At 38.3% G+C, this 16,457-nt stretch overlaps 1 protein-coding gene across 3 annotated transcripts in view; it reads right to left on the bottom strand.

Annotated features, from left to right (window-relative positions):
- Window positions 1-1,499: 1,499 nt before the first annotated feature.
- PCMT1 (protein-L-isoaspartate (D-aspartate) O-methyltransferase) overlaps window positions 1,500-16,457 on the bottom strand; it is a 37,296-nt gene continuing 22,338 nt past the window's right edge. Inside the window, exons 6-8 of one of the 3 annotated variants that reach the window (XM_050314423.1) lie at window positions 13,973-14,058; window positions 12,196-12,365; window positions 1,500-3,752 (exon numbers count right to left, since the gene is read on the bottom strand). In XM_050314423.1, the coding sequence (XP_050170380.1) occupies window positions 3,740-3,752; window positions 12,196-12,365; window positions 13,973-14,058 (269 nt within the window). In that variant the 3' untranslated portion in view covers window positions 1,500-3,739. Of the gene's footprint in view, window positions 3,753-12,148; window positions 12,366-13,972; window positions 14,059-16,457 lie in introns of all 3 variants that reach the window. The other 2 variants (XM_050314420.1, XM_050314421.1) reach the window with 2 other exon arrangements.

The raw sequence follows: 16,457 nt of genomic DNA, 5'->3' as shown, positions 1-16,457 counted from the left end.
CCTGGCTGAGGCATGGAAACCCAAACCTTGCCACCAGGGGGGCTCTGTGCACACAAGCACGTATTGTCTACAGTACAGGCAAAGAGGGGTTATGATACCTGAAGAGTGTCTCTGCACTTCCCAAAACTGGTCTGCAACCTTTCACAATTATAAGCAGATGGACAAAAACTCAAATAGTGCTAACAAAGGCAAAGTGTGCAAACCCACAAAATCTTCTTAAACCCCATGATTGACCTTTTTTTCTGAGCCAGGACCACCCCTCATTCACTTCAGCAGAATACCTCTTCTTGGGACATTGCCTGGGACAAGGATCAAGGGTTCCATAAAGGTGATTAGAATTACTGATCATAACAGGATCAAATTCAGCTAAATAGAACCAGAGATACAAATCATGAGCTTGGTTTGCATTACTCCTCCTTTGCATCATGTCAAAATCAAGAAGGAATTGAGATCATGTCCTCTTTCTGTGAACTCCATTTAAATCAAAAGCAGCACATCCTAGGGCACATTGAGAAAAAGGAAGAAAACATTGCTACTGTTAGAATGTGTTAACACCCTTCTTCCTGGCAGGAAGGAGAGTACTAGTTCAGAATCTTCCTCTGGGCATTTTAATTTACCTCTTTGTGCTGACAGTCAATTCCACAGTCCCTCCATACTCAAAAACCCTGGAGCTTGTCATTTTGTCACAAAAACACTGTACTCGTGGAGAGAACTGCTGCCAGCTGGAAGCTCCGGGAGCCTACCATGTAGAGGCCCCCTGGCCCCAGGCATTATTGCCTGTTTCAAACTCGCTGACTACAAAACATTTCAGGAACCATCCAGGTGGCCTCCATCAGCAGTGCTGGTGCACACGTGCTGTGTGCTAGTTTCCCTCCAGAAAAAAGTCACGCAATGGGCTCTCTGCCCTCAAGCTAGCTGACCACTCTGAATGGAAATGGTAAATAAGCACATAATTCCTGCTGTATAAATAGAAAGCATCCATATGGCACATAAACCTTCTCTGTAGAGCACCCACAAAATGTTGGTGCATTTTCAAGACACAGGTATTGGCTCTTGGTTCCTCTGCTCAAAATCTGGTGGTCTTCTACTGTCTGGATCCTGGAAACAACCAGACAAGTGACTCAATCGTTCAGCCAATCCGTTCTCCCAAGCTGTTCTGGCCTAGAGGTTTTAGTAACAGCCCTGCAATCACTCTCTCTGAGGTAGCTGGATTCAGCTATGGAGAGTGGGCAGAACTGCGCACAGGAAGAGCCTGTTACCCAAAACACACAGATGTGAACAAAATAAATTCCAAACAGCCATGGAAAACTCCACTTACATTCCATATATTATTAACAGGCTTTGTAACTGCTGCAATACCTTAACTGACTGAAAACGGACACATAGTTCTGGTCAATTAGTAAACCAGTATTTTTACACCTACTTGCTTTCTTTTTGGACATGTGAAGTCCTGCTGAAGGGTAAAAAAACCAACCACAAAACCAGGCAGACACCTAGAGACAGCTTCCTCTCAATTTGTTTTATTTGGCAAAGTAGCAATTCAGACAGTTCACACAGCACTTATTCAAGCTCTTCAAATCTTCTGCATTTCAACTTGTCCTCGTCTCCAAGTTTTTACTTCAGAACCATTGCTCCATCGTGGAGGAGTTTCCATTTTCCAATTCCTAAATGCTACTCCTGGATACTCCTTTCTGTCCGAGTACCTTGATACATCCCTTGATATAAATCCTCAGTGGAATGGGTGCACTACTCCCAACAGCCTTGGTCCCTGAAGCCTTACACCTCTTGAAGTGGTTCTCCCCAAAAAACCTGTCATTGGGTCTCAGTTTTAACACCACTTCCAAGTCAGGCTAGCTTATTACACTGTGTCCAGAGACAGGAGTTTGGATACAGTTGAGCTCATATCTTTCATTTAACTGATTAAATTAGTGAGAAGATGTAAATAAAGCTGAACTCAAATTGAAAGATACAGTGACCAGAAGGTTGAACGTTAGCATGCATCAGTTAAGATATTTCACTTCAACACCAAGAACTAGATTCACAGTTGATTGTGGGTTAGTACAAATTTGTCAGACGCAAGTGGGTTTTTCTGGATTGTATTTTCTAGAATACACGCTATGTTAATTTCTTTTTAAGATTAATCTTGTGTATGTGCTCCCAGGCTGCAGTCAGATCAGGAGGTGGTACTCTAACCTACAAACATCTAAATAAATTATGTCATACGTATCTTTTGCAGAGGAATAGGATGGGGCTGACCCTCAAAAAGAAGATTATTTAAAATGTTCCTGTTTCATATTCAGTCCTTTGAATTTTAACCTTTATGTCTCCAGGGATTAATCCCAGCACAAAATTATTGCTCTTCCACCATAAAAAGCTTTTTTTTTCATTAATCACTACGGGTTGCTTTTATGCAAGTTATTTTATTCTGTAACATTTCTACTATAAAAAAAAATTAAAAAATTATAACATGCTGTTTACTTTAATTTTTGGTTGCCCAAATCTGAGCAAGATGACTGAAGACACGCTTTTCCCCTTTCCCAAAGCAGCCCACCTTACTGTACTGCTTCACGATTTGCTGTTGGCATTTTACAAAACAGATTTTACAAACCAGAAAACTTAGGATAGAAAAAAAAGGTTTATAGCCTTCCAATTATTCTATATGAAAACTGAACAAGTGCATCTACCTGTATGAAGGAATCCATGATTCTTTCTGCATGTACGATGTTTTCCTTGTATAACAATTTAGAATTCACTTTCTAAAAAGCCAGAATTTTTCCTGGGTGCCCACAGTTAGAAAAATGAGAATGTTAATACAGCAAATTGGCTTTGCCAAAAGCAACTTTCTTTTAGAACCAAATGGCATTTTGTTTTTTAATAAAGAACAAAAAGCAATCCACATCTCAGTAGTCTACTACATACTGATCTTCCACACAAGCACACAACTCCCCTTTTGCTTTTAACATCAGTTGGCAAAGCAGCATTGCATAAACTATTCAGTGATCAGGACACAGCTTATATCGTATTTATGGAGTTAAATATATGCGTATCATACCAGTAGTGAGTTGTAAACCTAAACAGAATTTCAAGATTCCGTTAATTAATTTTAGAAGGAAAGGGAAAACCATGTCTGTTATGTCCAACTTGAACAGCAGTGTTTGATAAGAGTGGCCACCCACCTCTGATGTCTTGAAGTTTAATATATACAAATGCCTGGTTTTAAGGTAACAAAAGCAGCTGATTGTATCTACTACATGCTAGTCTATGACACCATGTCAAAAGCTTAAAAAGGAAGTTCATCTCCTTTTAGTAGCCTCTAGCAGACATCAGAACACAGAAAACCTGGTATTACCTACGTAGTGTTGTAAGGTGCACAGAAGCAGTTTTACCAAGGGACACAGGAGCCGAGAGAAGTGAGTGTTCAAGTACCCCCATCAAAATTAGAGTTCACAAGCTATAGGTCTTTATCTGCAGTTTTGCAGAAATCCACTTTGAACAGATGAAAGTGAAATAAAGGCATGTTAAATAAAACAGTGCCCACATAAAACTTTCCACCATTTCTTTATCAGGTTTGCCTTGAGCATCTAAAAAAATGAAACAAACACCACGCTTTTCCATGCTGATAACAACAGTATAACGAAGTCCAAAACAAGCTGCAATGCTGTTGGTTTTCAAAAAGCTTTTAGAACTGGAGATGAGCAGTCCACTGTAACACTATGTTTGGGTCAAGATGATGTAGCTTTTACAATTCATCCCTGTAGAAAGAAAACATACGCAGTTATGTTTCTCCTCCCCTTGAAAATTATATTTGAAAAGTTTTGATATTGAATCAGATTACATTTAAGCGCTCATGCACATCAGCAAAACTTCAGAAATCTCTTCAAGCATTTAAGGAAAAAAAACCAACAAACACCAAAGGAAAGGCAACAGCAATCTCATATCTTCTATACCATCTCATTCTATTATGTGATTTATTGTGAAATATGGGTCCCTCTATTTTACATGTAATGGATCACTCGCTTTAATGAACATCCTCCACACTGCACAGCTAGTTACACAGCTACCTGTCATCCAGATTCTGCTGGCTACACACTGGCAAGAAACTAAGCCAACTTACTAGACAGAGTATTGGCAAAAACCATCCTCTGTAGCTGCCAAAAAGGCAAGTTTATCTTCAGCTGTCAGTCTCTCAAGAAAGCTAAGAACACATTCTTGCACCCACATAATGCAGTTTGTAGCACTTGAGTTTATTTATTTCATAGAGGAGCTTGATTACCTCCTGAAGGAGCTAAGAGAAATCAGGAATAGATTATGGAAAGGGTGGGGGTAGGGTGGGGTGTGTGCATGTGTCTATGTGTGTGTGTTAAAAGGAGATTCAGTTAGGAGAAAGGAGGCATCAAGAAGTCTCTCTAAATCACTGCAAGGAATCTAGAAAATGCAGGTGTTTGTTCCTGCAGGACATTTCAAACACACTGAAACAGGAAGTGCAGAGAACCCATATTCTAATTGTAAAGTTATCATATAGTAGTGATTTAAGTATTCCTAAAGCATTAATTTTAATGCAAAATGTCCACCAAATTTCAAAGCTGTGCACTGTGCTGCTAAGAACGTTGCAAAACTCAAACACAAGTGTTTGCCTTTCTTTTTTCCACAAGGCACAAGCAATCTATAAGTTCACAATGGGTTTGCTGCAATTTTTCTTTTAGTAGATGCATCATCCCTCATTAGCCAAAGCAAACGGTGTCTGAGTTAAAAAAATCTTCACTAATGTGATTGCTGGCTCAATACACAAGAGTATTTCCAGTTATCATGCAAACTAACACACAAAAATATAGTTCGACATGCACACAAATAAAACCTTTAAATTACAAAGGCATTATTATCCTTTAGGAATCATACAGCATGGAATGACAGCATGCAAAACATTTTAAAAGCAATTGCAAAGCCTGCAGAAACTAGTGCTTAAATTACTAGTTTTCTATCTAATGCAGTTGGGATGCAAACCTTGTGATTTGTGAGGGATAAATATTTGCATTCTTTGCACTTTGTACGGCCTCCTAATAGTAAGGTACTAATCATACAGCTTCAGAGTGTTGCAGTAATTACAGACAGCAGAAAAATGCAGAAGGGGGAAGAACACATCTTGGCAGGGGTTTATCTGTTTATAGCCAAAGGTTTCGAAGCTCTCCACATTTCCCTATCTCACAGAATGGGTATTTGCTTACTTTAGACAGATAAAAATAAACAAACATCTGATATCCAGTTTAAAATGCAGTGCCAGTGAATTCAGGACAAGTGTTTCATTCATCCTTAATGCTTCCAGGAGCTGCATCATCAGTTAATATTCACAATTTCAAAAAGCGTATGTAATGACTACTGCTATTGCTGGTTTAGTCTCATATGCCTAATTATGGGTGTGATTTTCATCCTGATTCCTATCATATACTCTCACAGCTTTATGAAAGCCTGGCCTTTTACTGTGACAAGCAATTCTTAATCCTTCAAACCCAAGCTAGATCCTCAAGAAACTGTAAGCCTAAGAAAAATTCTGTATTTACTCTGAAACTATTAAACATGGTAATTTTACCCAGCCACAGAGGTTGGCAAGGTTTTTGCATAATGCTGCTAACTCCCTTAATGTATGCGAAGTGTGGATTTGTTTCTCATTTTACAAAATGGTATTTCCACTTAAAATACATAATTATTATGTAAATATATAGTTTAAAATAAACTATACTTACATGCCAATGTTTTAATTGTTGGTGTTTTGCATTGCTTTGCCATATTCCTGGCCACTACATCCTAGATGTGACTTTCAAAATAAAGGTTTTCATACTCTGTTTATTAAAACATTTACTGCATTAACATTTACTGTATTAAAAATCTCTTCCCTCAAGAGATTTTTCATTTGCTCTTCTCTACTCATTTATCTAACGGCATGCCGCCCAAAACAATCCACGATATACATGTTAAAATTATACAGCATTTATTTTCTACTGCTAGGAGAACCTGAGCTTATATGTGCATTATCAGATTATATATATTAAAAAGTTTCAAAAAAGTCTCAGATCACCTGAGAGGTAACAGTTGCCAGCTTTCTACCTACAGTGAACAGTCTGAACACATAAATACAAAACGCAAAACAGCATCAGCTAACCTGAACTTCAGCTGTGTGGATCAGAAGCTGCCAAATTGTGAAATCCATCGGGTTTCCACTAGCGGTAAGAATCAGGATCCACGCCTATCCTCACAGTGGTAAAAGATCTATCCTGCTACAAAGCTTAAAAGGAGACTCAAAAGACAACAGCTATTTCCCTATTACAAATATCTGGCAGTCCTCTAGAGCCACAGGAAAGATCTACTAACTGATTTGTATTTTTCCCCTTTCTAATGACCATGACTATTTGCTATGATTCTTACACAACTTGCATAATTGCCCTCCACCTTCATATATGCACTCCTTCCAATCTGCTTACTAGTTCCTGCTTAGCAAGCAATACAGATATTTAGGGTTTAAGTCACCACAGCAGTCCTTCTCAGATCCCTGGAATTCTAGCAAGAGAACCACTCATCTTTCAACTATGGTATCAAGCAACTTCATAAGCTCAAGTTAAAGCAAATTTCAGAAGCCATCAGCTCAAAATTGCTATTCTAGAAATAAATTTAAGAAAAATTTAAAATTTTGGCTTACTAGTAGGGAAGGCATATACATGTACATTCCATACTTCCTATGGTGAGTATCCAATAACAAACTCAGAAACATTCTCAGAAAAATCTAATGGGTAGCATTTCAGGTAAATGCCAGAGTTTTTAGTGAAAACAAAAAACTACAAAGCTTATCAGCAATAAGTTTGGGATACAAGTCCGTCATGTAACTTTGCAATCCCTCACCACTGCTTCAGTGGAAGGCAAATTAAATATTTGAACATGCATTTATAGATTTATTTGAAGTCTGTATCTCACTCTTTAGATCCACTTCAATTTTCTTGTCATTAGGCAGCATGACTTTCCCTTTTTGATACATCATTCATCTATGAAAAACATGCTGCCACTACTGATACTGAAATTCAGAGTGCAGCCTAACAGGAATTAGAAATACGGTATATACCCACTGTTTCAGCAGCCAATTATTTCTCCCTTTATAACTTCAAAGGTAACGAGATGCAATATTTAGACTTCTAGCATTTTAATCTGGAAAGGTGCTATTATAAAATATTTATTATTTGCTATGATCAATCATAAAATTGAGAGAGTAGATTTAAATGATAAAGAAAAGGAATTTTCTCTGCAATCTACTGTATCAGTTATATCAGATGCATTTTTGCATAACTGTGTTTGGTTTGCATGGCCAGGTTTTGGTAGTGGGCAGGATACTGGGGTGGCTTCTGTGAGAAGCTGCCAGAAGTTTCCCCCCCCCGTGTCCAGCAGAGGCAAACCAGTCAACTCCAGGATGGAGCTGCCATGGGCCAAGGCCAAGCCAATCAGGAATGATAGTAACGCCTCTGTGGTAACATTTTTAAGAAGGAAAAAAAAGTTTTGGGGCAGATGAAGATTGCAGCCAGAGAAGAGCAGAGTGAGAACATGTGAACAACTCTGCAGACACCAAGGTCAGTGCAGAAGGAGGGGGAGGAGTGTTCCAGGTGCCAGAGCTGAGGTGCCCCTGCAGCCCATGGTGAAGACCATGGTGAAGCAGCTGTGCCCCTGCAGCACGTGGGGATCCACAAGGGTGCAGAGATCCAACTGCACAGGGCACCCGTGGAAAACCCATGCTGGAGCAGGCTCCTGACAGGATCTGCAGGCCAGTGTAGAGAGGAGTCCATGCTGGAGCAAGTTTGCTGGCAGGACTTGTGACCCTGTAGGGACCCACAATGGAGCAGCCTGTTCCTGAAGGATTGACCCCATGGAAAAGTGACCCACATTGGAACTGATCATGAAGAACTGTAACCTGTGGGATGGACTCACACTGGAGAAGTTTGTGGAAAACTGTCTCTGGTGTGAGGGACCCAACACTGGAGCAGAGGAAGGACTCCTCTTCCTGAGAGCAGAAGAAAGAACCTGTGATGAACTACCATAACCCCTGTTTCACTGTGCCACTGTGGGGTAGGAGGTAGAGCCCACGAATGGGGGAGTGGTGGGGAAACATGTTTTTAAGATTTGTTTTACTTCTCATTATCCTGTTCTGATTTTGATTGGCGATAAATTCAATTAACATCCCCAAGTCGAGTCTGTTCTGTCTGTGATGGTAACTGGTGAGCGATATCTCTCTGTCTTTAACTCAGGAACCTTCTGTTATATTTTCTCTCCCCGTCCAGTTGTGGAGGGGAGTGATCAACCAGCTTTGTGTTCAGCCAGGGTCAAAACACCATAACAATACACTTTAAGTTTAACCTAAAATATTTTGTGCAGAGCTTGTTTTTGCCAAAGTAAAATAAAAACTTTACCATAATCATTACTCTGCATAGCCTGAGGAAAATCCATGCAAACAATACCTGCTAATTTCAAAGAAAATTGGACAACTAGCTCATCAGGGGCATTTGAAACACTGAATAAGAGTTTCTAATCAGAAACATATTTTAACATATCCTAATAAATACCTTTTCAAAATGGGTGCTTAATCATGTTTTATGTACAAGTGAGTGGGATACAGTAACATCCCCAGTGTAATCACTGTAGGTTTTGTTCAGAAAGGTTATACCATCATATTAATTTTGTATTTTATCAGCCCATAGGAATTTAGTGTGACATTTATAAATAATTTCTACTAATGCAATATTTTAAGGTTACAGTAATTGTTAACATTTTTAAACAGCTGCCTGTCTGGAAATCAAACCCAAGATGAAACACAGACTCATTGCTAAGTGTTACTTAGATTGTTATTCTCTTATTTCTCTTTCTATCAGCAACAGTGGGGCCAGCAGGACAAGGTATACCCTGAAGGTTTTTAAGAGACGAGTAGAAGTGGCCCTTAGGGACATGGTTTAGTGAGGGACTTGGCAATGCTGAGTTAACAGTTGACTCAATAACCTTAAAGGTCTTTTCCAACTTAAATGATTCTATGACTTTTAAAATTGTCTTTCCATGTAAGTAGTAAGCAAACTCTCACAGAGAAGTAAAACCAGAGAGGTCCTAATTTACACAAGAACTTTCAATTTACACAAGAACTGTCAATAAGGCAGCCAAAAAGCCATGAAACACAAGAGACCTTTTCTCCTCCCTAGTTACCAGTAAGAAAAAAAACAACCCAATTGATAAGTTTTATGTGAAAGGATAAACATCCTTACCGGTATAATCACATAACTGGAGATCTACTGCTGGATCTCTGGCACACTATGCATTGTTTTGTTTGGTACTGGAGATAGGGTTCCTATGGATATTCTACTTTCAAATGTCCCAGGGAGTTGCATTTGAGAGGATTCCCACTAATATTTGGAACTTAAAAATACTACTGCAACTGAATGTAAACTAGAAAATTGGACTAAATTTAAAGAAATTCAACAGTATTCACAAAGTAAGATTCTTTATTTAGCAACACAATATAAATGTATTGAAATCCAAAGAATCTTTTCCTTCCAGCTAGTCCAGATTTTCTTTTGCTAGAAGTTCCAGTTCTATGTAGTGAAGAATGATACAAAACATCTGAAGGCAGGTTTGACTTCAAACACCACTTAGTGTTAGCACACAGTCAGCGTTGAGCTGCTTTGCAAAGAGCACCTTGCAGCCCCATAAAGGAACTGTACTAACTTCTCCAACATGCAAATGGCTAAGCAAAAATTTAAGCAGCTTCTTTCTTGCCAACTGGAAGGTCTGCTAGCCTAGGAAACTGCTGCTGGTCTACCAATTGTATTTTGTGAAGGGACATCAATTCTTAATGTGTTTAAAGAGTTACCTGAATTAGGAATGAAATTACATAATGTAAACTAAAAGAATGACAAACTAAACACACAGGATTGAGCTACTCTTAAAATGATGACTGTTTAATGAATTTTGTATTAACAACAACTAGAGTTTCTCATACACTACAGCTCTCTATTACATTAGGACTTATGGATGCTCTTTCAGAGGAGTCTCTAATGATCTCTGCTCACAGATATTCAACAATTAAAAAAAGGTAAACCGAAATCTAGGAAGAGTAGAAAAACACCTCTTTCATCTTTGATGCCAGCACAGATAACAAATGCTGATCTCTAATTAGGAGTTTGCTTAGAAGCAGTTGGCTGACCACATACTTTGGACTCACCAATAAGGAAAAACAACAAAAAAGAAAGATGTGATCTCCTGTAAGGTCAGAAGTGCACTGGCATTTATGCTAGAAAATGGAATTGGAATTTTCTTCAGATCACAAAAAGGACAACTAAAGAAAAAACAAACATTGCAAGAAGTGGACTTCTGAGATTTTCTTTAACAGAGATTTCCAAGTCTGAACCACATTTAAACATATATAGCAAGAAACAGCCTCTCTGCCACTGTAAATCAAGGTAATCCTTCAGGCTAAGCACTTTTATTTTCTGATAACACCAGTATAAATTCTTAAATTAAAAATAAATAAATAAAATCAAGAATTTCAGGAAACAACAGAAAATTGTAAGCAAATCTGGGTAAAACTTAACTAGCAGACAAAATGGAATACCAAACTGACGTTAGAATTGTAGTCCTTACACGGTACACCACCTTCACTAGTAGCAAATTATAACCACTGTCATTCCAGAAACCCTTCTTATAAAAAGTGTTTGTTGAACACACTGCTGCTACCAAAAAAACCCAATTGGTACTATAATCAGATTGAGTGGAAATGCAGAAAAATCTATAAAACCTCTCTGAAAACAGGAAAGCTTAAGAAGAATACTTCTCTTTTCTGGAGTAAGCAGAGCATGGACTCCAAACTTAAACAGAATCCACAACATTTGCCAGAGGAGGAAACTGACCACAAAGCAAAATTTCTAAAGCCTTACAAGAGGCAGGAAACCCCTGAGTACCACACTGAGAGAATCCTGGCAATATTCAAGGCCAAAGTATTCATCTGCATAACAAATAAAACCATCTGAATAGCAAGCACACTTCACAAGCTTTGAACTAAACAATAACTCATTGACATTGTTCTCAGGAGTAATTTATATATGGTGGCCATATAACACTCCAACAAACACTGAAATTTGGTTTCCATAAGCAGCAGTATGCAAACTGCTTTATTTATACTTTTTAGGACTATTTTGATAGGTTAGATGTTACATATTCAAATACCCAAATAACAAGTTATACTCCAGAATATCAAGGGAAAAGAGCCAAAAACCTAAATTTAGGAATTATAAAGCTCAAGAGTTGTTTTCAGAGCTCAATGCACATCTATGCCCTTCATTAATGCCGATAATACATTCACAAGCATTTTCTGCCAGGAAGCAAAACAGTTGCTTTGTTCATTCGGATACCAGTGCCTACCATGGCTTCAGCTGACAGCTGTGTTACATCTGTGTTACTGGCTGTTCGATTCAGCAAACTGGAAAGCTTACTACCTCTAGAAAGGCCTTTAGAGTTTGCTGTGTTGCCAAACACAAATACACTCCCATCAGGGACATATGACATACTTCTAATAACATATCTGAAAAAATTTTCTGGATGCTACTCGACTACCTTTATATATTAGGGAAGAAGGGATTACCTTCTCCCCTTTTTGCTACTTGGGGGCTGAAGGAAAAGTGTTTGCGAAATTATCTATTTTTCCACAAAGGATTTTACAAAGACTTTTCTTCATTTGTAGCATTTCACAAAAATAAAAAATGAACACTCAATTACCACTAACGTACAGGACAAAACAATATTTATTAAGAAAAATTTTACACTTCACCCTAATTATTGGGCAACAGAGTTATAAAAAATTCATTAGAAGGGAATTTTAACCTTAGAAAATACTGTATTTAAAACAACAAATAAAAATCTTCAACACACCAAAGACTAAAGAAAACATGTCCAAAAGACACAAAGTGCAACCCATGCAATATTTTTCTCCTGCTTTTAAATTAACTCAAACTTAACATAACCTCCTTTTGGTGATGTAATGCAGACTGAGTCACTTTTCATGGTATGGAGGAGCAGAAAGCAATGACAGCAGCAAAGGCAGGCCTTGCAGTCTATCTGCTTAAAATTCACACCCTTTCACCTTGCATGTGTGTGGAAGAAGTAAGTGGAACAGAAAATCACTTCCACCTGGACCACTGCTTCTCTTTATCTGTTAAAGGCACATATATCACTCCCATCAGAGGCTTCATTTTGACACTGCCATCTTCTAGTTTGTCATACTGTTCGAGCATCTGGTTTCCCCCAGCAGGGCCAACTGGTAATATCAATCTTCCGCCAGGTTTTAACTGGTCTATAAGCTAGAACACAACACAGAAATTAGAATGTAACCAGCCACTTCAGAGAAGCTGGATCTAAAGTTTGTTACAGTAAATTAACAGCTTTGCCATTATGTATCTATCTACTTTTATGCAGTAGATAACTTCTTTGATTAGGAAAAATAAAAAATGCACTGAAAACGAGAGTATCACAGCAACATGGTAAACAATTAGTATTACATACACAGTAACTTAATATAATTCCAAATGACAATAAAATACTAACTTCATTAACTGGGTGGGTTGCAGTTTTATTTTTTTATATGAGGGGGAAAAACATGTAAATCACAAATTACTTTTACAGGACACTCAATCTCCTGTTTAAAATTTTGAGGGTAACTGATCTTCCCTTAAGCCCTCGGAGTAAGATTTGAGATTGGAGACTTTTTTTATTTCTCTTCCTGGAATAATTGTAAGCTGTCTACAACACACTCACTACATCCAACAGCTCCTCTTTCAGTCTGTGAATGAAATTATGTAACTAGTCTAAAAGACATGAATGTGAGTAAGATAAGTGACAAGTAAACAGAGTGTGTGAGAAATGCTGGCTTTTTTTTTGTTGTTTTCATAATTAAAGAAGGAGGCTAATCACAAGGAAAATTCCATACTTCTCAGATGCAAAAAACCTTAATCCCCATTGATAACAAAAGTTATAATTAAGAAATGTTTCATTCACTAATAAGCTTTCACTTACTTTTTTAATTGTCATCCATTAACACTTTGCTGAGAACACACCCCTAACACACCCACACACAAAAAAACCCAAACAAAAAAACCCAAAAAAACTCCAACAATAAAAAACAACACATACACACACAAACACACATGCAAAACCATTAACCAAACAACCAAAAAAAGAAACAAAAAGCCATCGAAACCAAAAAACAAACAAACAAACAAAACCCCAAAACAATAATTAAAAAAAAAAATCCATCATTGGTCCTTGTTTGGAAACATCCAATCTCTCTATAGTGCCTCAAATCTCCAGTCCTTCACTATTCATTTCAAAAAGCCTTAATTGGCATCTATTATATCAAAATCATGCTATATATTACCATTTGCCTGATGAAAGGAAGAGAAAAAAAAAATCTTATCTGCCAGAATGGACTTCATGAATGCACACACTAAAGCCCCTAGTTACTCTTCAGCATAAGAACTGCCCTGTATCCACTCGGAAAGCTACAAACACATGGCACTGTTTGTATTTCCAGCTGAGCATGATACTTTCTCAATAAGCTCAATGCCTTGCAACATAGGAAACAAATACTTAGATTTTGTAACTCAATGTTTGATAAAATTCAATTATCTTATTAAATAAAATGCTCCAGTTTGCTATTGTAATGGAGGGTTGCACACATGTAATTTTAAAGTATGTTTATTTAGAGCAGTTATTACAACATACAGCTTTATCAAATCAAAAGGAAGCCCCACTGTAAGAGACACAAACCCCACACCATACAGTAATACCACACTGCCCACTGATACTCCCAGCAGTGCAAGTTACCAAGTATTTTACATATAGATGCATGCAAAGCGTTCTTTACAGCTAAGAGATTATGGAAACACACACATAAGACATAAAGGCTTACTGCTTGGGGCACAACTGGTGCTGCAGCTCCTACATGAATTGCATCATAGGGAGCTTCTTCTGCATATCCCATGCGTCCATCTCCCACTGTAAGAAAACACTTTTTTTAAACATTTTCAAAAGGAGTGGAGAAAGCAGCTAATTTATCGTATCTATAGGTAGATAAAAAGCTGTGCTCAGATTTCTACTAAAGTTTTGCTGGGCAGTAGTAATGTAATGAAGTCAGTTTAAAAAAATTTAACACATCCATAAAATATATGCAACAAAACACCCTCATATGTGCATACCATACCATATGCATACATGTTTACAGAGGATATTAAATACTACTGAAGCACCTGAAATTAGAATGATTTATCATGAAAGTCCTTGGAGACGTGGTCCACCCAGAAAAGATCCTAAAGTATTTATGTGCCCTACCAATTCCAGTGCAATTGAGTTTTCCCCCTTCATTTACCGTCTCAGAACATACATTCACTTTGCCTTGTCTCCACACGTGCCATTCCTAAATATTACACAAATCATAAGTCTAAAGCACTAAATGTCAGAAGCACATATCAGAAGACTCCAAAGGTGAGCAAAAGAAAAAGGAAGTGTTCCATGGACTATGTACCTACAACTGTGCCGGGTTGGCATGAAAGCCCACACCTACATTAATACATTATTGCAGTACCACTGTAATCTTTGCACACCCCCCCTTTGCCAGCAGATGGGCCTCACTATTCTTCCTGCAGACAATCACTGGACTAATACAGCCACATCAGACCCATGGCTAAAGTTTCAAGTGTCTACTTGGAAGATGCTAGGAGTAATTAAGGTATTCAGATGGTTACCAAGGCTGGAGAACTCATGGAGAAGTATCCTAACATAGATGTCTCATACCATTTACATAGAAGGAAAGAGTAACAGGTTGAGTTTCTTAAGCCACTGAAACGTGGCAAACTAAAATGGACCCTGAGTTAAGTTTTGAAAGAAGATGATGTGAATACGGTATCCACTATTTAAAGGAAACCAATGGGAAATTCAAAGCAAGTTAGGCAGGTTCTCTCTGGAGTTATTTAGGAACCAAAGTAGTACATGAGGCTGAACCACTTGAATTCATACTCTGTGATTGCAGAAGTCCCAATAATCAGTCTAGAAGAAAAAGCAGGAGGTTAGTGAGCATAGTCCTCTGCTCAGCACAAGCACAGTTGTTTAGGGTTTCCCATCTTCAGGCTGAGCTTTGACTTCTGTGCAATCACTCATATCACAAGTTAAAAGGCTGAAAGAGTCAAAAGAAGTTCTAAGCCCCAGTCAGGGGCTGAAAATTTGTCCACTTTTTGCCTGCCAACAACTCACATGGCAGGAAAATATACGTGGTTGCCACAGTAGGTTTCATTTTGACCTCAGTAATAGGGAGAGCCATCTGGATAGTAATAACACCCTTCAGTATTCAAGAGTATACAGGAAGATCTGGACAGCTCCTTGTAACAATTAAAATTGGGGAGTTTCTCATCTTCCTTATGAGGTTCTAAAAGACAGCCCTGCCAGGACCTTCTACACCCAAAGCCTAAGGACTATAAGAACAGAGAACATTTCCTCAGTAGCTGAGAAGCCTCTTAAAGCTCAGTGACATATTTCCTCATATCATCAATTCTGACCAGCACAAGCTCCAACCAAGGGCCAGAAGCAGAAGCTGCCAAGCAAGAACTACCAGTGCTTCAAAAGAACTCATCCCTATCAACCACCACTTCTACTAAGTCAGCTGGCAACAGATATTACCAGTAATGAAAGTTCCAGCATTTCCAGGGCTTAATCCCTCTGACTGCCAAAGTGGGTTCTACTGGAACAACCACTTCAGTGCAGTCAATTATTTATTTATACTTATACATCTTAGTAACACTGTCCGCCTCCTCTAAAGAAGTAATGATGTGTTACAGTATCAAGCTGCTGTTCCACCAGAGAAGGCAATGGAGAAAGACTTATTTAACTTATACAGAGATACTGCTATGAATGACGGTAATTACACAGGGAGGCAGACCTTCACTCCCCAAGATGCAGTAGCAGGTATTAGAAGCAGTGATCTCCAGTCCTGCTGGAAAAAGAAGAGACTGCCAAATCAAAGAAACAACTGTAAAAGAAACTCCTAAGTTGTCTACTGAAGAACACACACATTCTGAGACATAAATGCACCTTGTGCACTGTCCGGAGAAGTCTGAATGTGATTTCAGCACGTACTATCACTTCACTGACAGCAGTAAAATGGACCCAAAACATCTAAACACTTTGCTATTAGAATCAATAGTCCAAACCATAGCTAACATCTTTAGAATCAATACACACACATCAAAGACAAAACAAAGTCATGTTCCTTTATATGCATCAAGTACAGCATGGCCTTCCCTTTTAACATCCCCAAAAATTGTTATGGCTGCAGCAGAGATATATCCGCCCACAACGGGAACACACTTTTACATATCCAGAAGATTTAAAAAATAGTTAAGTCA

Source organism: Myiozetetes cayanensis, unplaced genomic scaffold (genome assembly GCF_022539395.1).
Source record: "Myiozetetes cayanensis isolate MyiCay16 unplaced genomic scaffold, myiCay2020 scf2-11, whole genome shotgun sequence".
Classification (NCBI taxonomy): domain Eukaryota; kingdom Metazoa; phylum Chordata; class Aves; order Passeriformes; family Tyrannidae; genus Myiozetetes; species Myiozetetes cayanensis.
The sequence above is the reverse complement of the archived record's forward strand: the minus strand, read 5'-3'. Positions and strand labels throughout refer to the sequence as shown.